We start from the raw sequence: 25,465 nt of genomic DNA on the forward strand, positions 1-25,465 counted from the left end.
CGGAACACACAGGACACTTCCATCCACCATCTGTGTTCTACAGAAGAACAGCTACTGTATTGTACTCTACTGTACCAGTCGTTGAAATATAATCCATAGATTATATTTCTATGGTACCAATGTTGTACACTGGATCCCCTACCCCACACACGCACTGATTTACAACTCGCCCTTGCACTAGAGACTGAGAAGCACTGACAAGGTGATTGCTGACTGCACTGATCAAAAGGCAAGATGGTGCCGACAGGATAGGGAAGCTCTGCTTCTAGCTTCTAAGTACAAACATTTCTGTCACGTTCTGACCTTAGTTCCTTTGATTTGTCTTTGTTTTAGTATGGTCAGGGCGTGAGTTGGGTGGGTTGTCTATGTTCCGTTTTCTATGTTGTGTTTGCGTTTGGCCTGGTATAGTTCTCAATCAGAGGCAGGTGTTGTTAGTTGTCTCTGATTGAGAATCATACTTAGGTAGCCTTTTCTCACTTGTGTTTCGTGAGTGTTTATTTTCTGTGTCTGTGTGTTCCACACGGAACTGTTTCGGATGGTATTTTCACGTGTCGTTTGTTGTTTTGTTTCAGTGTTCGCTTGTTGTAATAAAGAGCATGAACACATACCACGCTGCGCATTGGTCCTCTGATCCTTCTGACTACTCCTCCTCAGGAGAGGAGGACGAGAATCTTTACAATTCCATGACACACAAAATAACATCTGTTAAACATGTGTATGTGACCAAAAAAATATTATTTGATTTAAAGCACAGAAATAACCTACATCCCTTAATTAACTAATTCTGTTGAAACATATTGAAGGATTTCCTTATCTAATGTAAAACAAGTCTTAGTGATTTATGCAGCCAAAACTAAAGTAGTAATATTTTAAATGTACAATATAAGATTGGCTGTGTCAATAATGCTTTACCTATCAATTAATAATACAGTATTATTTTATTATTTTTGAGTTCAAATGAATAAATAAAAGCATTATGACTAATAATATTAAACATCGTTTTGCAGAAGGCTGCTGAGAGGACGGCTCATAACGGCTGGGATGGAGTAAATGGAATGGAATCAAACACATTAATGACATGAAAGTTAGTCAACCCGGAAAATGTGAAGAACTTTGAAAGTTTCTTCAAGTGAATTCGCAAAAACCGTCGAGCAAAATGATGAAACTGGCTCTCATGAGGACTGCCACATGAAAGGAAGACACATAGTTACCTCTGCTGCAGAGGATAAGTCCAATAGAGTTAACTGCACCTCAGATTGCAACCCAAATAAATGCGTCACAGAGTTCAAGTAACAGACACATCTCAACATCAACTGTTCAGAGGAGACTGTGTGAATCAGGCCTTCGTGGTTGAATTGCTGCAAAGAAACAACCACTAAAGGACACCTATAAGAAGAAGAGACTTGCTTGGGCCAAGAAACACGAGCAATGTACATTAGACTGGTGGAAATCTGTCCTTTGGTCTGATGAGTCTAAATGTGAGATTTCTGGTTCCAAACACTGTGTCTTTGTGAGACCATGAGTAGGTGAACGGATGATCTCCGCATGTGTATTTCCCACTGTAAAGCATGGAGGAGGAGGTGTTAGGGTGTGGGGGTGCTTTGCTGGTGACACTTTCTGTGATTTATTTAGAATTCAAGGAACACTTAACCAGCATGGCTACCATAGTATTCTGCAGTGATACGTCATCTCATCTGGTTTGCACTTAGTGGGACTATCATGTGTTTTTCAATAGGGCATTGACCCACAACACACATCCAGGCTGTGTAAGGGCTATTTGACAAAGAAGGAGAGTGATGGAGGGCTGCATCAGATGACCAGGCCTCCACAATCCCCCGACCTCAACCCAATTGAGATGGTTTGGGATGAGTTGGACCGCAGAGTGAAGGAAAAGCAGCCAACAAGTGCTCAGCATATGAGGGAACTAGTTCAAGACTGTTGGAAAAGTATTCCTCATGAAGCTGGTTGAGAGAATGCCAAGAGTGTGCAAAGCTGTCATCAAGGCAAAGAGTGGCTACGTTGAAGAATCTAAAATCGAAAATATATTTTGATTTGTTTTAACACTTTTTTGGTTACTACATGATTTTATATGTGTTATTTCATAGTTTTGATGTCTTCGCTATTATTCTACAATGTAGAAAATAGTTTAAAAAAAAACAAAAAAAACTTGAATGAGTAGGTGTGTCCAAACTTTTGACTGGTACTGTATTTTTACAGTATAATAGAAGCACATAATTAGTATTATTAACATAAATATTGAATGTTACTATTTACTTCTAAATGGTCTTACATGTCTTTAATGTGTTTGATAGCGTTCCATTTACTCCATTCCAGCCATTATTATGAGCCCCCCAGCAGCCTCCGCTGATGTTAGCTGTATACTGCGTTGTGTCCTCAAAAAGGATAACTCTGTCCTATAACCCTAACGACGAGTAAAGCAGGATAACACAGTCTTTAAAAAGAGCAGGGAGATTGTTTCACAACTGCAGCCAAAATAAATCTGCTCCTTTAACAAGCCTTCCACTAATAGTGTGTTTCTGCTCTAGTAGAATAAAGCAGTGTTCATACACCGGCGTGAGGAGGCGCTTTCCTCTGTCAGTGGTGCTGAAACTTGCCATCTGGACCTGCAACGTATAGCTGGCGTGGCCGTCCTAGCGAGGCATATAAAGGGTCGTTTGGAGATTATGACTTTGTGAACACAAGTGTGAGTGTATAGAAAGTGTATCTTCAGACACAAAGATTATCCGGGGGCACATACAGAGATGGATTACCAGGGGGGAAGAGGGGAGAGAGTGGTTGAAGCGTAGACCAATACTTAATGCTTTCCTACAACTCTCCATGTTCTGTTTGTGAGACAGCGCTTTCAGATTGGCGTGTGGTAGCAGCAGAGGCCCAGCTTGTTGCCATAGTGGCAGTGCATTACAATCAGGGCTTCCGGTGCGCGCGCGCGCGCGTGTGTGTGTGTTTTCTGAAAAACTAACAGACTACAGTTGCAGTGGATGGGTGAATACAACATGATGTAAAATTCTTTAGAGGGATAAAGAAAATGACAGAAATAACAGGAACGGCCGTGATGCAGTGAGAGGACACAGATAATTGTATATGTACAATTAAAGCACACTCCTGAAAACTGCTGATCACATTGCCTACCCTTTACAAACTGTGTTCTTTAGCCCCTGAGGGCTATGCAAGTGCAGAAGGTAGCCTATATACAGTTGAAGTTTGAAGTTTACATACACTTAGGTTGGAGTCATTAAAACTAATTTTTTAACCACTCCACAAATGTATTGTTAACAATCTATAGTTTTGGCAAGTCGGTTAGCCCATCTACTTTGTGCATGACACAAGTAATTTGTTCAACAATTGTTTACAGACAGATTATTTCACTTATAATTCACTGTAATCACAAATACAGTGGGTCAGAGGTTTACATACACTAAGTTGACTGTGCCTTTAAACAGCTTGGAAAATTCCAGAAAATGATGTCATGGCTTTAGAAGCTTCTGATAGGCTAATTGACATAATTTGAGTCAATTGGAGGTGTACCTGTGGATGTATTTCAAAGACTACCTTCAAACTCAATGACTCTTTGCTTGACATCATGGGAAAATCAAAAGAAATCTGCCAACACCTCAGAAAAAAAGATTGTAGACCTCCACAAGTCTGGTTCATCCTTGGGAGCAATTTTCAAACGCCTGAAGGTACCACGTTCATCTGTACAAACAATAGTACACAAGTATAAACATCATGGGACCAAGCAGCCGTCATACCGCTCAGGAAGGAGAAACGTTCTGTCTTCTAGAGATGAACGTACTTTGGTACAATCCCAGAACAACAGCAAAGGACCTTGTGAAGATGCTGGAGGAAACAGGTACAAAAGTATCTATATCCACAGTAAAACGAGTCCTACATCGTCATAACCTGAAAGGCCGCTCAGCAAGGAAGAAGACACTGCTCCAAAACCGCCATAAAAAAGCCAGACTACGGTTTGCAACTGCACATGGGGACAAAGATTGTACTTTTTGGAGAAATGTCCTCTCGTCTGATGAAACAAAATTAGAACTGTTTGGCCATTACGACCATCGTTATGTTTGGAGGAAAAGGGGGGAGGCTTGCAAGCTGAAGAACACCATCCCAACCATGAAGCAAGGGGTGGCAGCATCATGTTGTGGGGGTGCTTTGCTGCAGGAGGGACTGGTGCACTTCACAAAATAGATGGCATCATAAGGCAGAAAAAAATTGTGGATATATTGAAGCAACATCTCACGACATGTGTCAGGAAGATAAAGCTTGGTCGCAAATGGGTCTTCCAAATGGACAATGACCCCAAGCATACTTCCAATGTTGTGGCAAAATGGCTTAAGGACAACAAAGTCAAGGTATTGGAGTGGCCATCACAAAGCCCTGACCACAATCCTATAGAAAATGTGTGGGCAGAACTGAAGAAGTGTGTGCGAGCAAGTAGCCCTACAAACCTGACTCGGTTACACCAGCTCTGTCAGGAGGAACGGGCCAAAATTCACCCAACTTATTGTAGGAAGCTTGTGGAAGGCTACCTGAAACGTTTGACCCAAGTTAATTTAAACAATTTAAAGGCAATGCTACCAAATACTAATTGAGTGTATGTAAACGTCTGACCCACTGGGAATGTGATGAAATAAATAAAAGCTTAAATAAATCATTCTCTCTACTATTATTCTGACATTTCACATTCTTAAAATAAAGTGACGATCCTAAATTATATAACACAGAATTTTTACTAGGATTAAATGTCAGGAATTGTGAAAACCAAGTTTAAATGTATTTTGCTAAGGTGTATGTAAACGTCAGACTTCATTTGTACAGTGCAATACTGATAGTCTACCCTATGTTTGTTCTGTAAGCCTATGCAGTCTTTCCTTGGAGTCGACAATGGAAGAGATGTGCTCAGTTAGAACAATGGATTCCTTTAAATGCTTGCTAATAGTAACGTACCGAACTCAGAGCGAACAACGAAAGGGAAGATCAAACTCTAGCATGTATCCTTTGCTTCACGCTGCTGGCTGTCATTATCAAGGCTCGCTGTGTTCAATAGTTGCGTAGGCATTGACTGTACTGCACTCATATTCAACTACATGGCTTGGTTGGTTAGGGTTCTTTCTGTTCATAATCGGACACGTCATACTTCGAGAAATGGACGTGTTTAAATGCGTTTAGATGGATGGGGGATTTAGCGCGCATTTCTTCAGTCAGTCATTTCTTCATTCTTTTTTTGAATGCGTCTATAACAAAAATGGGTCTTGTGTTGATGTCGGCCATGAATAGGCCTATATGATCCAAATATCTATGTAACTAACATTAATGTGAGGTAATGATCAACATAGGCGCCACGTTGTTGCCAACTGTTGCAAGCTTTCTGGCTACATGCTCTCTCTCTCTCTCTCTCTCTCATTCTCATTATTTCTATCTCTCTCACGCACACTAGGTTTATTATGCAAACTTAGAAATATCAGCACCATAGCAACAAGTTCCACCAATAATTTATTCTCCAACAAAAATGATTCACCAACAACATGGCACTTTGGCATAAAGACATAATCAGACACTGCTATTTGGAAAAGTTGCTTTTCCTCCATCGCATATTTGAAACAAATTCCACAAATGATGATCAAATCCAGTTATGCATAATTGTAGGCTATATATGTTTCTATATGGACTCCAGTTGTACTAGTCTGCTGTCGGATCATTCTGCATGGAAATGTTGTCATGCATGAAGGTTTCAGGACAAAAGAGATAATGCAATGTCCCTAGACAGCTGTGGTAAACAACACCGTGCATAGGGGTAGTAGTTATTTAGGGGATGTGGCTCCGGGGCGCACGCGCTCACTCCAATAAGTCTGGGACAAGAGGACCCGTGGGGTCACGGCAACACGTCTACTAGGAAGTATATAAGACAGCTATGGAGCCCAGACATGAAATGACAACAGTTACAGAGTTAGGGAATAGCTAGGCTACTACATCAAGACAGTAAGAATGTTTAACAGAGAAGGAAAATAGCAATCTTACCAAATCTTAAAACATGTGGCATCCCGCGAGAATATCCCACACATAGTAATAGCAGCAGTAGAAGCCTGACGGTGCACCTGAATCTCGCTTTACTTATGAGCGGGGAGGTAATCTTCATGGTGTCTGTGTGATGCCACAGTATTTATTCCCTGGATCGGTAGATTCCCCCGAAATGTTTCTTTTGACGTTAAACAGGGTGACGGTCCACGGCAAGATCACGGCATGGTCAGTCAGGGAGAAGGTATCATTCGTTTCCCCAGATCCATTAGCAAGCGCTGCGTGTCCAGCTCACTGCGCCAAGAAACAACCTTCCCACTCAGCTAACGGTGGGGCATCCATGATAGTCTGGGCAAATCCGGGAGAAATCCATTCACGGGCGGTCTGAAAGAGAGATGGACATGAAAGGGGAAGAAGGGGGGTTTGAGTTTCCAAGTCAGAATCCCTTCTCAAGAGACGAACGCTGGCAGAATTGCAGAAGGCTAGCGAGCCTAAACCTTCCAGGCAGTCTCAGCTGTCTGAAGCTAGCATTCTGCTGCACTGCCGCACAGCATCTGACGTCGAGCCAAGATTAGTGTGAGCGCGAGAGAGGAAAGATTGGGTATATTTCGCAGGTGCTGCTGACCACACATCGCTTCCGATCCATATCTGACATCGAAATGGCCATCTTTCCCCGGGTGTCTCGTGCTGGCACCCGGTACTTTCTTTATGTTATTCACGGTTTTGCTCGGTTCATTCAATGGCCGTGGCTGCTGACAGTGGACTGGTGCCATGCCGAGCGATTGTAAAATCAATCTATGATGTTAAAAAGATTGCCTCTCTAGATCGGGATTGCTCAGCCTTGGAGTCGTGTGAGAGGTTTGTGAACCAAAACTGTCTCAAGTCCAATTTTGATGAATAGCCTATTGCTGAGCTAATATTTTTTTCACAGAGCTATGCTGTCACTGAGAAAGATTTTCTTTTCGATGTTCTATTTGTACTAGTTTTGACATTGTACACTCTTAGAAAAAAAGGTTCTGGATAGAACCAAAAGGGTTCTATGCTTGCTTCATATATGGCACTCCTAAAGGCTCTATAAAGAACCGAAATGAGTTCCATTTAGAACCCTATATGGAACCCAAGGGTTCTATAACGAACCAATTTTGGTTCAGTGAAGAAGAACCCCTGGGGTTCTGATAATAGAACCCTATAAAAGGGTTCTAAATATAACCTTTAGGGGTACCATATATGAAGCAAGCAATATAACCCTTGTTGGTTATATTCAGATTTTTTTTAGTAGTGTACTGCTAAACTTCATGACAATGTAAACATAGGATAATAAGGGATTCCAATTTGGTCATCAATTGTCAATAACATGGGCTGAGTATTGTAGCACTGTAGAACTTTCATAAAAACATATATATTAAAAGTTGTGAAATAAGTTTATTCTCAGATCATGTAATTCAAAAGTTATACAGCCAATATCAAAGTAGGCGTGTTGTTAAATTATTTGTGAAGTTATACAATTAGAAGGCCATGATTTCTGTCATTAAATTAACTTCAAATTTCAAGAATATGTGTTCTGTTTCATAGGCCTAAATCTATGGATATGATTACAGATGGCAATTATAAATAATATTGTCTGGAGTGGTTAAAATATAGAGAAGGCCTAAAACCATTTTAACATTAGATTGTATGACAAATACAAACGCCAGGACCATACAGGGTACGACATCACTTGGAAACGGACAGGACTAGCCTATTCTACCTACACACCGTCCAAAAGTACGGGCAACAGTTATTAAAGATGCATTACACTTGGATGTAATTTGTATCTCTAAATGCATAATACTATTACATTAATGTATACGTATTAATTATATAGATATTAATCATGAACATATTATTTGTGTCATTAGTTCTATACAGTAGATGCAATATATTTGTGTTCCTTTTCACTAAAACCACGCCAGGTGTAGTTGTATTCACCTTCACTGGCCGTATGTGTAGACTTGTGCAGCGCGGATTTCAGAACCATGGACAGCGTCGCGGTCACCTTCGAACACTACTCGAATTAGACCTAACTTTACATAGCCTAACCTATGTTTGTTTGATGATAAAATGTATGTTTCTTTGTCTTTATTTTTTCACTTTGGATATTCAGAGTTGCATATAGCCTCTGTCGTTATTTAATGAACAGCTCCCGAGAGCATTCGACAAGTATTTCCGAACAGGAGAGCTTCTTGCGTCTGCGTTTCAAGCCGCCCGAGAAATATACGAGGGGCTGTGAAACACTTTTATTGCAGTCAGTGTGTGAGACTGCTGCACGAGACCCCGGGTGGATCTTCGATGGTGTAGCCTCCAACGGCGTCAATAATATTTCCGAGTAATGCAAATGGACTCAATCAGCTTGACTGAAAGTAAGACAAACGCCTACTTACTAACTCCAAGTATGCCTACGCCCTTTCTTTCTCCGTTTGACAAACCGACCGCATAATCTGCCTTTACAAAGACAGATGTGTTCGGATTCCTTCTGTTATGTAAAGCTATATGATGTCTCGTTTAATTCCTTGTGTAACATACAAATATAGCTCGGCATTTACATGTTGGCTTAAAACCCGAGTGCCGTTCCATGTCCATATATGAGTAAGAAATGGTCTTTTCACTCTCCCTCAATAATAAATAATACAAATGTGCCGAGATGACCCAGTAAAAAGTCAACGATCGACAGGGATTTATGGTGATTTAATTGCCTATAGCTGTCATAAAATGTACATTAAATAGAGCGACAGATATGGATACATGCTTCTGAGGTATTTTTGAGGATAAATGCAGTGACTTTTAACAGTTTACTTGTTTGTAAAGAATTAATATGCGCCTTGTTTCTCTTTAAACTAACCGTTCCAATATATATATATTTTCCATCTGGTTTGAGAATACCATTCAGCTGACCGAGGATGAGGAAATGTACGCATGGGATCCATGAAGATAACTACAATTACACTGAAATGTTTTGTCTTATTTTCTGTGGCCCTTACTAAATGAAAACATTGTCAATGTCATACTTTAACATGTGTAGGCTAAGGCAAGTGCTTTACAACGTTATACACATGAAGCCAGTCGCGCGCAATGAGCGAATAGAAGTAGGGAGTTGGCGGTGACTCGCGCACAATCAGTTGGCACGGATGCCAGTTGTAAACTCAAACTATTTCTGCAGGGATTCTTATACATATCCAGTTTAACGACCAGCTTTTTCTGGTTACTTTGTAAGAGCTCTCCAAATAGCACTTTGGGCATCATCGGTGCTGTTTTAAGGCACTGTGCAATATCCATCTACCATCTGATCATAAACTTGATTTAGGGCTGTGGTGCGCGCGGGTTATGTGCTCATCAGCTGTGGAATTTACATGCGCAGCCAGTCGGTTCCTTTCCACCCAGCCTGATTACTCATTATCTATGGATCATTCATAAAGCGGATAACTTCAACGCCATTGACAGCCACGATTTGTACGGTATTCATTTAATGACCCCATAATGTATTTTCAACCCCACAACATTGTATGCATCAGCAACGAGAGGAGGGACTCGAGAGGGGACACGCATTTTAAATAGTAAGACAGGTCACGTATCGACATGGTTTTGTCCTATTAACTAACAAGTCGAAACCTTTAAGACATTGTAATTGTTTCTACTGGCAGAGGTGCGCAGAGCGCACATTGTGACACGACGCGCCGCATTCCCAAAATATAAATGCACAATTCATCATCGAATAGACTAGTGTAAATGAACCGGTGTAAATCGGGAGACATAGTTTTATATATAATCGTCACGTTTTGTGTGATATCTTCGATGAAAGAGACGAGGTGGATAGCCTAATTCTCTCACTTCTGTCTCACCTGTAAAATTCAACATACTAGGCATTCGAACCTTACACACCCAAGCAGAGGGGAGTACAAGCTGTTAAATTACACAAATAACCGACAGATAATCATACAATTATGAAAAAGGATGCGACGCTTACCTTCGATTAGAATGAGCTGAGAAAGTAGTTGATTTGTTCCGATAGAGAGACGAGCCAGATCGGTTCCTTCAGACTCGCGTCTCGCTGCGCTCCGCTCCGGCCGTGGGGAAGACACGCCTCCTGTTGGTCGAAAAAACACACTGCTTAAAGCAACAGGGGACCTGCACACCGACCGGTGGATGGACCCGACCCAGAGCCGGGTGGATCTCCAAGTCGAGGTGAGGTGGGGATACCTGTAGCATGGGGGACAAGGGCTGGGGCAGGGTGGACTTTACGCATGTCTTATAATCACTTTAGTGGCGAATTAATCAATTAATGCAATTAATGGATTATTTAATCCATACCAGTGCATTCAACTTCTATGCAAAACGGTGTGTGATGGCGCTGAATTTATTTGAGCTTTAATTAATCAAATGGAAAAACAATACAAGGATGGTGCGGGACAAAATGTTAAGCCTCCGGGAGTGCCATATAGGAACAGTGTCACGGGAGTGACACAGAAAGTTACGTGGATGAAGCGATAATTACCTGGTGGAATATTGTAAAAACTATAATAATAAGTGTTTAATATCAGGACATTTAGGTCAGTATAAGTTCAACAAGTTGGGATGGAATCTAGCTCATTGTCTGATTGCATCAACTATATGACGCTGTTTATGCTTGCTGTGTAAACTGTGCCTCAGTCTCATATTCTGGTAGATCCGAGAGAGAGAGTAAATGAGGGATGCAACAACCCCCGGGCTATCAGACGGAAATGACTGCTATTTCTCCCTCTGTCAGTGAAGTACAAAGCGTACAATTTACCACGGCGACGGAGCGCATCCCTGCCCCAACGCTGACACTGCGCAGGGGCGCACAGGGCGAGAGCTGCGGCGGGATGGGAAAAGCGTGATCTGAGGCCACTGAGTGGTGCCGAAATGAAAGGAATCTTTGATTCCCTACCCCCCAGCGCGCAGCATGAAACGTCGGATTGTGGGGGACTAAAATAAATAGTCAATGACAGCCCTGTGATCTGGGAACAAACCCCACCACTCTCACCCATGGGGAGCTGCAGAGGCCCTAACCCTCCGGGTGTGTGTGTGTGTGTGTGTGTGTGTGTGTGTGTGTGTGTGTGTGTGCGCGCGCGCGCGCGCAGAGGTGTAAAGTACTTAATTCAAAATACTAGTACTAATTCATTCGTTTTTTGTTGAATCTGTGCTTTATTTATATTTTTGTCTACTTTTCCTTTTACTTCACTTACATTCCTAAAGAAACAAAAAAAATATCACTGACTCACAAAATTATTTATTTAGTTATTATTAATATACAGTACTGTGCAAAAGTTTTTGACGGGTGTGAAAAAACGCTGTAAAGTAAGATGGCTTTCAAAAATAGACATGTTAATTTTTTGTATTTATCAATTTATCAAAATGCAAAGTGAGTGAACAGAATAAAAATCTACATCAAATCAATATTTGGTGTGACCACCCTTTGCCTTCAAAAGTGCATCAATTATCCTAGGTACACAGTTTGAAGGAACTCGGCAGGTAGGTTGGCCCAAACATCTTGGAGAACTAACCACAGTTCTTCTGTGGATTTAGGCAGCCTCAGGTGCTTCTCTCTCTTCATGTAATCCCAGACAGACATGATGATGTTGAGATCAGGGCTCTGTAGGGGCCATACCATCACTTCCAGGACTCCTTGTTCTTCTTTACGCTGAAGATAGTTCTTAATGACTTTCGCTGTATGTTTGGGGTCGCTGTCATGCTGCAGAATACATTTGGGGCCAATCAGATGCCTCCCTGATGGAAATTCAGGATGGATAAGTATCTGCCTGTACTTCTCAGCATTGAGGAGACCATAAATTCTGACCAAATCCCCAACTCCAGTTGCAGAAATGCAGCCCCAAACATGCAAGGAACCTCCACCATGCTTCACTGTTGAACCTCCACCATGCTTCACTGTTGAACCTCCACCATGCTTCACTGTTGAACCTCCACCATGCTTCACTGTTGCCTGTAGACACTCATTTGTGTACCGCTCTCCAGCCCTTCGGTGAACAAACTGCCTTCTGCTACAGCTAAATATTTCAAATTGTGACTCATCAGTCCAGAGCACCTGCTGCCATTTTTCTGCACCCCAGTTCCTTTGTTTTCATGCATAGTTGAGTCGCTTGGCCTTGTTCCCACGTCAGAGGTATGGCTTTTTGGACGCAAATCTTCCATGAAGGCCACTTCTGACCAGACTTCTCCGGACAGTAGATGGGTGCACCACTGTTTTCTGCCAATTCTGGGCTGATGGCACTGCTGTACATCTTCTGATTGCGAAGGGAAGTAAGCATGATGTGTCTTTCATCTGCTGCAGTAAGTTTCCTTGGCCTACCACTGTGTTTACGGTCCTCAACGTTGCCCGTTTCTTTGTGCTTCTTCAAAAGAGCTTGGACATCTGGAAACCCCTGTCTGCCTTGAAATGTCTGTCTGGGAGAGACCTTGCTGATGCAGTATAACAACCCCGTGTCTTGTTGCTGTGCTCAGTCTTGCCATGGTGTATGACTTTTGACAATAAACTGTCTTCAGCATCCTCACCTTGTTAGCTGAGTTTGGTTGTTCCTCACCCAGTTTCATTCCTCCTACACAGCTGTTTCTGCTTCAGTTAATGATTGTGTTTCAACCTATACATTTAATTGATGATCATTAGTACCTGTTTGGTATAATTGTTTAATCATACACCTGACTATATGCCCACAAAATCCCTAACTTTGTGCAAGTGTACCTAAGATAATTGATGCTGTTTTGAAGGCAAAGGGTCATCACACCAAATATGGATTTGATGTAGATTTTTCTCATGTTAACTCACTTTGCATTTAGTTAATTGATAAATATAATCTATTAACATGTTTATTTTTGAAAGCATCTTACTTTACAGCATTATATCATTGCTGAACTAAAACTTTTGCACAGTACTGTATCTTTTTTGAACCTTTATTTACCAACGCAAGTCAGGTAAGAACAAATTCGTATTTACAATAACGGCCTACTCATGTCATTTTCCATTAAGGTATCTTTACTTTTACTCAAGTATGACAGTTGGGTACTTTTGCAACCACTATGTGTGTATCATGTGTGTATCATGTGGTGTGGTGTGGTGTGTGTTTGTGTGTGTGTGCGTGCGTGTCAGACCAGTGGCTCTTTGCCTCACTCCTCTCTCCTTAATTACGGCCAGTCTTCCATGTCGAGAGGAAATTCATTATTCACCTAATCTGCCTGAGGAAATAGTATACAACTTAACACACAACCAGCAAAATACACACAACACAACACTACACACAACACACCCCTCCCTATAGGCAACAAAAACATTTTCAAAGTATGCATACAGAGAACTCAATATGAACTGCATACAATCCTGTCCTGACTCACAACCTGTGCAACAGATGAAGGGGAGAATATGGAGGAATAGGGAGGAGATAAGAGAAAATAAAAAAGTTACGAAATAGAACATGAAATGCACCTGTCATTTTTGTCATTAGAATAACAAAGCAGTGGGACTTAAGAGACATCTACTGTGCATTCAGAAAGTATTCAGACCGCTTGACTTTTTCCACATTTTGTAACATTACAGCCTTGTTTTTTCCTCATCAATCTACACACAATAAACCATAATGACAAAGTCAAAGCAGTTTTTTTAAACACATTTTTGCTAATTTAAGAATATAAAAAGAGAAATACATTATTTACACAAGTATTCAGACCCTTTGTTATGAGACTCGAAATTGAGCTCAGGTGCATGCTGTTTCCATTGCTCATCCTTGAGATGTTTATACAACTTGATTGGAGTCCACCTGTGGTAAATTCAATTGATTGGACATGATTTGGAAAGGCACACACCTGTCTATATACGATCCCACAGTTGCCAGTTCATGTCAGAACAAAAACCAAGCCATGAGGTTGAAGGAATATTCCATAGAGCTCTGAGACAGGATTGTGTTGAGGCACAGATCTGGGGAAGGGTACCAAAACATTTCTGCAGCATTGAAGGTCCCCAAGAACACAGTGGCCTCTATCATTCTTAAATGGAAGAAGTATGGAACCAACAAGACTCTTCCTAGAGCTAGGTACCAGGCCAAAATGAGCAATCAGGGGAGAAGGGCCTTGGTCAGGGAGTTGACCAAGAACCTGATGGTCATTCTGACAGAGCTCCAGAGTTCCTCTATGGAGATGGGAGAACCTTCCAGAAGGCGGAAGCCACTCCTCAGTAAAAGGTACATGAAAGCCCGCTTGTAGTTTGCCAAAAGGCACCTAAAGACTTTCAGACCATGAGAAACAAGATTCTCTGGTCTGATGAAACCAAGATTGAACTCTTGGCCTGATTGCCAAGCGTCACATCTGAAGGAAATCTGGCACCATCTCCACGGTGAAGCATGGTGGTGGCAGCATCATGCTGTGAGGATGCTTTTCAGCAGCAGGGACTGGGAGACTAGTCAGGATCAAGGGAAAGATGAACCGAGCAATGTACAGAGAGATCCATGATGAAAACCTGCTCCAGATTGCTCAGGACCTCACCTTCCAACAGGACAATGACCCTAAGCACACAGCCAAGACAACGCAGGAGTGGCTTCGGGACAAGTCTCTGAATGTCTTTAAGTGGCCCAGCCAGAGCCCAGACTCGAACATCTCTTGAAAGACCTGAAAATCGCTGTGCAGCGATGCTCCCCATCCAACCTGACAGAGCTTGAGAGGAACTGCAGAGAAGAATGGAAGAAACTCCCCAAATCAGGTGTGCCAAGCTTGTAGTGTCATACCCCAGAAGACTCAAGGCTGTAATCGCTGCCAAACGTGCTTCAACAAAGTACTGAGTAAAGGGTCTGAAAACGTATGATATTTCATTTTTCTTTTGTGTATTTTACCCCTTTTTCTCCCCAATTTCGTGGTATCCAATTGTTTAGTAGCTACTATCTTGTCTCATCACTACAACTCCCGTACAGGCTCGGGAGAGACAAAGGTTGAAAGTCATGCGTCCTCCGATACACAACCCAACCAAGCCGCACTGCTTCTTAACACAGCGCGCATCCAACCCGGAAGCCAGCCGCACCAATGTGTCGGAGGAAACACCGTGCACCTGGCAACCTTGGTTAGCGCGTACTGCGCCCGGCCCGCCACAGGAGTCACTGGTGCGCGATGAAACAAGGACACCCTTACCGGCCAAGCCCTCCCTAACCCGGACAACGCTAGGCCAATTGTGTGTCGCCCCACGGACCTCCCGGTCACGACAGAGCCTGGGCGCGAACCCAGAGTCTCTGATGACACAGCGCCACCAGGGAGGCCTATTTCAGTTTTTTTATTTTTTATTATACATTGGCAAAAATGTCTGAAAACCTGTTTTTGCTTTGTCATTGTTGGGTATTGTGTGTAGATTGATGAGGGGAATTTAAAAAAAATAGAATAAGGCTGTAACGTAACAAAATGTGGAAAAAGTCAAGGGGTCTGAACACTTTCCGAATGCACTGTAAACAGGGTGGGACATCATGCCAATTCATCCACCAGGAAGGGTGATGACCCCTGTAACGCACACGCCTTCTCTTTCCCTTCCTTACAATAGTTGATATATGTACTGTTCATCGCTGACTTTATTACTCTTTCTCTTTTCTGATAGAGAGAAGAGGCTTGAACCTGACACGGACAACACTGGGCCATTTCAACATATTTTTCAGTTTTCAGCTTCTGCCAGCCAAGTGCCCTCATGCCATGCTATACCCACCCAATTCCTGCCTACCCATGGCATTGCTGTAATCGATAGGCCTGATACTTTACCCGTCCTATTAATGCCATTAATGCCACAAACAGCAAATGGGTCATAAGCAATTTCATAAATACCATTTTCCATTCCTCATCATCTGAGCATGGTGAGAATGATTGCTTTTAGCACGTGCATGTTATTATTGCTAGATTGCACAGCTCACTGCCAATAGTGATTCAGAGAGGTTTCTTCCTTTTATGTTGGATAATGACACAGATATGTGTCCGTACCTGTGATAACATAATCAGATGCTTCAGATATAAGCCATCTCAATGACTAAAGACACAAACGACGTTGGCGAGCTCATCTACTGAGTCTCAGTGTATAGGCTGGTGGCTCTCCATTGTCCAAACGAAAAGGTTGGAAACTTACCCAGAGGGCAAAGTGAAATGACATAATCACAATCAACTACAACCAACCAGAACTGGTTATAACCTGATGATAAGGAAGTCATTTCAACCAGTTTTGTCTGCAGTGTATAAAACACAAAAAGCTGATGTCCACTGAATCTTTTCACACCACTGACAATACCTCCTCCTTATTTCCATGGAAACACCTAGTCACCTGCTGGTACTGATAAATGGAGAAGAACACATCTTGATAGAAGAATTGGCAGAATTGGAAAATCTGGTTGGGTTTTTATCCATTTTTCATCAATTCTAAACAAAATGCTGATTTGAAACACATGCACTGAATAATCATATCCAACTACACTATAATTGGCAAAATAATCAGCTTAATATGTCACAGTCAGTCGCTTTCCACTGATTATTGAGAGTGCTGATCAATAGATGTGACTCATCTCAATGGTCACCTCGAGAATATACAACTCCTATTAGCACAAGCCCAATACACTCAATTTGATGATGTGTTTCATGATAAATTAGCAAATTAGTGCTGTTCTCAGCCTCTCTATATTACTGTCTCTCCCCCTCCTCTCTCTCTGATGGTCACGCACACACAAACCTACACATCAAAATAGCCTGTCACTTACAACGCACGCACGCACGCACACGCGCACGCACGCACACACACACACACACACACACACACACACACACACACACACACACACACACACACACACACACACACACACACACACACACACACCACAGCAGCAGGTCATGGTGAAGTTTTAATGGCTTCTAATTGCGTTTTGCTGTTTCAGATCCTTTTAGTTGTGTGTTATTTTCCAGCACCTCTCTACTGTCAGAACACAGCACCGTCACGGAAGCAGACAGAGCAGAGGAAAGGTAAATAAAGAGGAAAGGAGGGGATTGCTGAAGACTTTACTTGAGTTACTTGCATTCTTGTGTTGCGTAAGGTGTGTCATTCTCATAGAAAAAATTATCCTTACTAAAAAAGAAGAAGACATTGTACAGTATACCAGACAAACACAACAATAACCCCACCACCTTGTGTCCTTAGAGTCAACCCTACGTCTCCTTCTCCTGTGACTGTCTTGGGACAACAGTAAATACCTTGTGAAACACCGCACGTCTCCGCTTCAGGCCACATTGAAACGCGTCCCTACTCACACCGTTACACAGTGGTTGTTATAGCGCTACACAGTGCTACAGTTTTTTTTTACAGTGCTGCTACAGAGAAGAATGCTCAGTGACCATACACACAAGTATAATTACAGTTCATCAGCTACATAAGATAAAACACTGCCTGTCTTATTTTACTCTACAAACTCGAAGAGGATGATAGCGATTTCATTCTAAGTCATCTGCAAGAGAGAATTGGATGATGACTAGGGGGTTGAGGGGTGAACAAATTCATTTTATTCAAGTAGTGTAGTGGGATACCTCAGGGGGTTAGAGAGTAGTCAGTAGACTATTACTAAAGCCCTTTACTGTAGTGTGATACCTCAGGGTCTGAGTCAGTAGACTATTACTAAAGCCCTTTACTGTAGTGTGATACCTCAGGGTCTGAGTCAGTAGACTATCACTAAAGCCCTTTAGTGTAGTGTGATACCTCAGGGTCTGAGTCAGTAGACTATCACTAAAGCCTTTTACCGTAATGTGATACCTCAGGGTCTGAGGGAGTAGACTAAACTACAGCACTTTACTGTAGAGTGATACCTCAGGGTCTGAGGGAGTAGTGTAAACTAGAGCCCTTTACTGTAGTGTGATACCTCAGGGTCTGAGGGAGTAGACTAAACTACAGCACTTTACCGTAGAGTGATACCTCAGGGTCTGAGGGAGTAGACTAACACTAAATCCCTTTACTGTAGAGTGATACCTCAGGGTCTGAGGGAGTAGACTAACACTAAATCCCTTTAGTGTAGTGTGATACCTCAGGGTCTGAGTCAGTAGACTATCACTAAAGCCCTTTAGTGTAGTGTGATACCTCAGGGTCTGAGTCAGTAGACTATCACTAAAGCCCTTTACCGTAGTGTGATACCTCAGGGTCTAAGTCAGTAGACTATCACTAAAGCCCTTTAGTGTAGTGTGACACCTCAGGGTCTGAGTCAGTAGACTATAACTTAATGCCCTTTAGTGTAGTGTGACACCTCAGAGTCTGAGTCAGTAGACTATCACTAAAGCCCTTTAGTGTAGTGTGATACCTCAGGGTCTGAGTCAGTAGACTATCACTAAAGCCCTTTAGTGTAGTGTGATACCTCAGGGTCTGAGTCAGTAGACTATCACTAAAGCCCTTTACCGTAATGTGATACCTCAGGGTCTGAGGGAGTAGACTAAACTACAGCATTTTACTGTAGAGTGATACCTCAGGGTCTGAGGGAGTAGTGTAAACTAGAGCCCTTTACTGTAGTGTGATACCTCAGGGTCTGAGGGAGTAGACTAAACTAGAGCCCTTTACTGTAGTGTGATACCTCAGGGTCTGAGGGAGTAGACTAAACTAGCCCTTTACTGCCCTTTACCCTTTACTAGTGTGATACCTCAGGGTCTGAGGGAGTAGACTAAACTAAAGCCCTTTAGACTAGGGTCTGAGGGACTAGAGCCCTTTACTGTAGTGTGATACCTCAGGGTCTGAGGGAGTAGACTAAAAAGCTTTACAGCACTTTACCGCCCTTTAGAGTGATACCTCAGGGTCTGAGGGAGTAGACTAACACTAAAGCCCTTTAGTGTAGTGTGATACCTCAGGGTCTGAGTCAGTAGACTATCACTAAAGCCCTTTAGTGTAGTGCCCTTTACTGATACCTCAGGGTCTGAGTCAGGGTAGACTATCACTAAAGCCCTTTAGTGTAGTGTGATACCTCAGGGTCTGAGTCAGTAGACTATCACTAAAGCCCTTTGTAGTGTAGTGTGATACCTCAGGGTCTGAGTCAGTAGACTATCACTAATAGCCCTTTACCGGGTCTGAGTCAGGAAACTATCAATGTGATACCTCAGGGTCTGAGCCTTTTAGACTATCACTAATGTGATACCTCAGGGTCTGAGGGAGTAGACTAAACTACAGCACTTTACTGTAGAGTGATAACTCAGGGTCTGAGGGAGTAGTGTAAACTAGAGCCCTTCACTGTAGTGTGATACCTCAGGTTCTGAGGGAGTAGACTAAACTAGAGCCCTTTACCGTAGTGTGATACCTCAGGGTCTGAGGGAGTAGACTAAACTAGAGCCCTTTACTGGAACATCATAGAGATCAGATGAAGATGAAGTCGACTCAGAGAAGACAGAAGAGTATGTAAATAATTTATTACTCAGACTCTCCCAGTGGCAAAGTGATCTGAACAGAGACACGTTTCTATAAAGCAGGTAGCTTAACCTCCCACTAGTATTATTATTGAATACATATTTGCTTCTCCAGTATTCTCTAAGATGTTGTTCTTGATGTTGGGGGTGTATATTTAAATGTAAAGAATAGCAGAGTGAGTGATACAGTATATCCCCAAGATGTCAAATGATTTGACAGATTTGCGCACGCACGCACACACACACACACACACACACACACACACTCACACACACACACACCAACAAGCAAACACAAATGCATGCATGCATTTAACAGGTTTACAGATTTGACTCCAAATCATCCCTAAACCCAACAGATTAAATGACAACTCCATCCTACAATGCATGTAGATACTGTTAATGCCAAACTCTCTGTCCACGATCATCCTGCACTACTTTGTACGTGTCTGTCTGTCTGATCAAATCAAATCAACGTTTATTTGTCATGTGCGCTGAATACAACAGTGAAATGCTTACTTACAGGCTCTAACTTATAGTGTAAAAAAGGTGTTAGGTGAACAATAGGTAAGTAAAGAAACAAAAACAACAGTAAAAAGACAGTGAAAAATAACAGTAGCGAGGCAGAATACAGTAGCGATACTATATACAGACACCAGTTAGTCGGGCTGATTGAGGTAGTATGTACATGTAGGTATGGTTAAAGTGACTATGCATATACAGTGGGGCAAAAAAGTATTTAGTCAGCCACCAATTGTGCAAGTTCTCCCACTTAAAAAGATGAGAGAGGCCTGTAATTTTCATCATAGATACACTTCAACTCTGACAGACAAAATGAGAAAAAAAAATCCAGAAAATCACATTGTAGGATTTTTTATGAATTTATTTGCAAATTATGGTGGAAAATAAGTATTTGGTCAATAACAAAAGATTCTCAATACTTTGTTATATACCCTTTGTTGGCAATGACAGAGGTCAAACGTTTTCTGTAAGTCTTCACAAGGTTTTCACACACTGTTGCTGGAATTTTGGCCCATTCCTCCATGCAGATCTCCTCTAGAGCAGTGATGTTTTGGGGCTGTTGCTGGGCAACACGGTCTTTCAACTCCCTCCAAAGATTTTCTATGGGGTTGAGATCTGGAGACTGGCTAGGCCACTCCAGGACCTTGAAATGCTTCTTACGAAGCCACTCCTTCGTTGCCCGGGTGGTGTGTTTGGGATCATTGTCATGCTGAAAGACCCAGCCACGTTTCATCCTCAATGCCCTTGCTGATGGAAGGAGGTTTTCACTCAAAATCTCACGATACATGGCACCATTCATTCTTTCCTTTACACGGATCAGTCGTCCTGGTCCCTTTGCAGAAAAACAGCCCGAAAGCATGATGTTTCCACCCCCATGCTTCACAGTAGGTATGGTGTTCTTTGGATGCAACTCAGCATTCTTTGTCCTCCAAACACGACGAGTTGAGTTTTTACCAAAAAGTTATATTTTGGTTTCATCTGACCATATGACATTCTCCCAATCTTCTTCTGGATCATCCAAATGCTCTCTAGCAAACTTCAGACGGGCCTGGACATGTACTGGTTTAAGCAGGGGGACACGTCTGGCACTGCAGGATTTGAGTCCCTGGCGGCGTAGTGTGTTACTGATGGTAGGCTTTGTTACTTTGGTCCCAGCTCTCTGCAGGTCATTCACTAGGTCCCCCCGTGTGGTTCTGGGATTTTTGCTCACCGTTCTTGTGATCATTTTGACCCCACGGGGTGAGATCTTGCGTGGAGCCCCAGATCGAGGGAGATTATCAGTGGTCTTGTATGTCTTCCATTTCCTAATAATTGCTCCCACAGTTGATTTATTCAAACCAAGCTGCTTACCTATTGCAGATTCAGTCTTCCCAGCCTGGTGCAGGTCTACAGTTTTGTTTCTGGTGTCCTTTGACAGCTCTTTGGTCTTGGCCATAGTGAAGTTTGGATTGTGACTGTTTGAGGTTGTGGACAGGTGTCTTTTATACTGATAACAAGTTCAAACAGGTGCCATTAATACAGGTAACGAGTGGAGGACAGAGGAGCCTCTTAAAGAAGAAGTTACAGGTCTGTGAGAGCCAGAAATCTTGCTCGTTTGTAGGTGACCAAATACTTATTTTCCACCATAATTTGCAAATAAATTCATAAAAAATCCTACAATGTGATTTTCTGGATTTTTTTTCTCTCACTTTGTCTGTCATAGTTGATGTGTACCTATGTTGAAAATTACAGGCCTCTCTCATCTTTTTAAGTGGGAGAACTGACTAAATACTTTTTTTGCCCCACTGTATGAGGAACAGAGTAGCAGTAGTGTAAAAAGAGGGGTTGGCGGGTGGTGGGACACAATGCAGATAGCCCGGTTAGCCAATGTGCAGGAGCACTGGTTGGTCGGGCCAATTGAGGTAGTATGTACATGAATGTATAGTTAAAGTGACTCTGCAAATATGATAAAAAGAGAGTAGCAGCAGCGTAGAAGACGGGTTGGTGGGGGGGCACACAATGCAAATAGTCAAGGTAGCCATTTGATTACCTGTTCAGGAGTCTTATGGCTTTGGAGTAAAATAGCTAACCCACTCACTCTCCTCCTGGTAATGAGGCCTGGAGGATAGAGGATGGTAAGTAGCCATTGCAAAGAGAAAAATTAGGACCATCCTCATCCAGAGAGAGCTAGGGAAGACTACCTCTGAGAAAATCAAGTTGAAAGGTTCTCTGACTGCCCCCAAACCCCCATTCCGCTTCAAATGCCCCTCATCAAAAAGAATTGCGAAAAATTGCTGGTTGTTGGAATGTATACTTCTGCTGCCCATCTGCTGAGGAGGATTTTTTTAATGTCATTTCAGCAGCAAACAGCCTCTCTTGACTCAGAGCCAATCAGACAGATTAAGGGATGGATGGACGGACCTTCACCTGTAACTGCCCCCTTGAATACAAACACAAATACACAATGAAGTTCTACCTATAAAGCTTGTCAAACTTGGCAGGGTCTGAATAACTTAAATTCAGTGATCTGGGCCCCTATCCACAAAGCCTCTCAGAGTGGGAGTGCTGATCTGATCTGCCTTTTAGATCATAATGAGTAAGATTATATAGACAGGTTGGGACCTGATCCTAGATCAGCACTCCTACTCTGAGGCGCTTTGTGAATACGGGCCCTGATCTCACACTGACATAAATTATGCAGTCGAGAAATCTGTATGTATGTAGTGCATGTGTATTAGAGGATACAGGAATCGTGATATCGTTAACAGTCTGAACACATTATAGTCAGAGGCTGCTGCTTGGTATTTATACTAGCTGTACTGATGTGTGTTCCCTCATGTTCCCCCCGTGTGTGTGTGGCGGTGTGTGTCCATGAGCATGGGGAGGTAAGGGGCCCGGTGAAAAGTCCCTCTTCTCTGTCCCTCCCTGATTACCAATTACTGCTGTGCGCTCCAGCGAAGGTCTCGGCCAAGCAGCCGGGTCTGTCTTAATGAGAGAGAGGGGCAACAGCCACGCATCTGACGTCAGCCCTGTAAATACCAGCCTAGATCAGCCACAAACAAAGCCAAGGAGCCACCAAGAGACAGAGGAAGAGAAAATGAGAGGGGAGTAGGGGAGAAAGTGGGAGGGGATAGGAGACTAGGGGAGAGAGTGGGAGGGGATAGGAGACTAGGGGAGAGAGTGGGTGGGAAGAGGGGAGTAGGGAGAGAGTGGGAGGGGAGAAGGGAGTAGGGGAGAAAGTGGGAGGGAAGAACACAAATACATTGGGAGAAAAACTATCTGTTATCACGTCATTCACTTTCGGTCCTTCTCGATTCCTTTATTCCCTTCCTATTGTCTACCTTTCTACCTCTCCCTCTCTCTGTCTCTCTCTCTCCCTCTCTCTCCCTCTCTCTGTCTCTCTCTCTCTCTCCCTCTCTCTGTCTCTCTCTCTCCCTCTCTCTCTCTCTCTCTCTCTCTCTCTCTCTCTCTCTCTGTCTCTCTCTCCCTCTCTCTGTCTCTCTCTCTCCCTCTCTCTGTCTCTCGCTCCCTCTCTCTGTCTCTCTCGCTCCCTCTCTCTGTCTCTCTCTCCCTCTCTCTGTCTCTCTCTCCCCTCTCTCTGTCTCTCTCTCTCCCTCTCTCTGTCTCTCTCTCTCCCTCTCTCTGTCCCTCTCTCTATCGCTCTCTCCCTCTCTCTGTCTCTCTCTCTCCCTCTCTCTGTCTCTCTCTCTCCTTCTCTCTGTCTCTCTCTCTCCCTCTCTCTGTCTCCCTCTCTCTGTCTCTCTCTCTCCCTCTCTCTGTCTCCCTCTCTCTGTCTCTCTCTCCCTCTCTCTCTCTCTCTCTCTATCGCTCTCTCTGTCTCTCTCTCTCCCTCTCTCTGTCTCTCTCTCTCCCTCTCTCTGTCCCTCTCTCTATCGCTCTCTCCTTCTCTCTGTCTCTCTCTCTCTCCCTCTCTCTGTCTCTCTCTCTCCTTCTCTCTGTCTCTCTCTCTCCCTCTCTCTGTCTCTCTCTCTCTCTCTCTCTCTCTCTCTCTCTCTCTCCCTCTCTCTCTCTCTCTCTCTCTCTCTCCCTCTCTCTCTCTCTCTCTCTCTCTCTATCGCTCTCTCCCTCTCATTTATGTGAAATTAAAGGTTTCTGCTCGGTCTATAATTAGTTGACCCTGACTCTAATTAGAAATGCTCTGTGCAGTGCCACTTCAGATTAGACACAACGCAATATGTCCCTTAGTGTGGTTGCCGTGCAGACGAGTGTATGTGTGTGTGTGTGTGTGTGTGTGTGTGTGTGTGTGTGTGTGTGTGTGTGTGTGTGCATGCATGTACGTGTACATTGGTGTCATACAAAAATGCCACAGAGCCAAGTCCTTTATCCAAAGATAAGGGGTATACTGCTAATCAGCCAGTCAAATTGTGTGTACTGGCACTAAAAAGTCCCCAGTGCCTTGGTGTCTCTGCCATGGATGGTAGTTAGGCAGCTAGCTCTCATCATGTCTCTATCAAAGCCAGGTAATCAGAATAAGAGGGACAGGTTAATTCAGCATTGGCCCTGGCTCACTTTAGATGTTTGTATTGATGTGTCAGATGCAGATCAAGAAGTGGTCTATTAATAGGTCTATTAATTGGAGCCGATCCACAATGACTAGGTTGACCAGAGCCCTGCGCACTAGATAGGGAATAGAGTGTCATTTGGGATGGAGCGTAGTGTCTACCTCCCCCAACACTCACATGTCCAACCCGTCCTAGTGAAGTCAGTCACTGGCCCGGACACCTTCAGGGGCGAGAGGCCCCTCAGACTGGGATTTAATCAGAGGCTTCTCCCTCGGCACGATCCTCCATGAGCCTCATCAGAACATGCACAGGAATAATGTGGCACAACCTTTAGTGAAATGTCAGAAAATATCACCATTGGACAGCATCTTCATTAAGTAAAACGAAGGGGGTTGGCTGAAAGACCTTTTTTCACCTCCTTGTAAGCGGAACGGAATTAGCTTCTGCAGCATGGAGAGTGTGTGGAGAGAGAGAGACAGACAGAGAGCGAGACATCGAGACAGCGAGAGAGAGAGTGAGCACCAAAGCCCTGCTGATCCTTACGTAGGGGAAATTATATTTATCTATTGAAAGTTCGAAATAAAGAGAAAGGCCAGGGGGAGTTTGTTTAAGTGTTGGAGTAGAGAATCAGGTAGTGACTCCAGAGACATGATAGCTCAGAGTTAGATGTTTAAAGTAAACATAGCTACTTAGAACGAGGCAAACTAAGAGCCAAAAACACACACAGCATATCCTTGACTGGGATTTCCTAGAACTAGAGGCAGTGGTGTTGGGGCTAGATAGCAGAGAAACACAGAGAGCTGTGGCTTCAGGGCACAATGGGTTCCTGGAAAAGAGTTGCCTGTCTGACTAGAACAAAATTGCACACAACAGATGAGAGAAGATGAAACGAAGTGAAAATGAGAGAAAGAGAGATAGACAGAAAGTGTTTAGCCAGACATAATGGTCAGTGGAGAGTGTTC

General features: G+C 43.1%; 1 protein-coding gene across 1 annotated transcript in view; it reads right to left on the reverse strand.

Annotated features, from left to right (window-relative positions):
* Nucleotides 1-10,135, reverse strand: part of LOC112245008 (glutamate receptor ionotropic, kainate 2) — a 230,188-nt gene extending 220,053 nt beyond the window's left edge. Inside the window, exons 1-2 of the mRNA XM_042309814.1 lie at nt 10,043-10,135; nt 6,046-6,426 (exon numbers count right to left, since the gene is read on the reverse strand). Coding sequence (XP_042165748.1) covers nt 6,046-6,163 — 118 coding nt within the window. The 5' untranslated portion in view covers nt 6,164-6,426; nt 10,043-10,135. The remainder of the gene's footprint in view (nt 1-6,045; nt 6,427-10,042) is intronic.
* Between the last annotated feature and the right edge of the window lie 15,330 nt (nt 10,136-25,465).

This window comes from Oncorhynchus tshawytscha, linkage group LG03 (assembly GCF_018296145.1).
Source record: "Oncorhynchus tshawytscha isolate Ot180627B linkage group LG03, Otsh_v2.0, whole genome shotgun sequence".
In the NCBI taxonomy this organism is placed as follows: domain Eukaryota; kingdom Metazoa; phylum Chordata; class Actinopteri; order Salmoniformes; family Salmonidae; genus Oncorhynchus; species Oncorhynchus tshawytscha.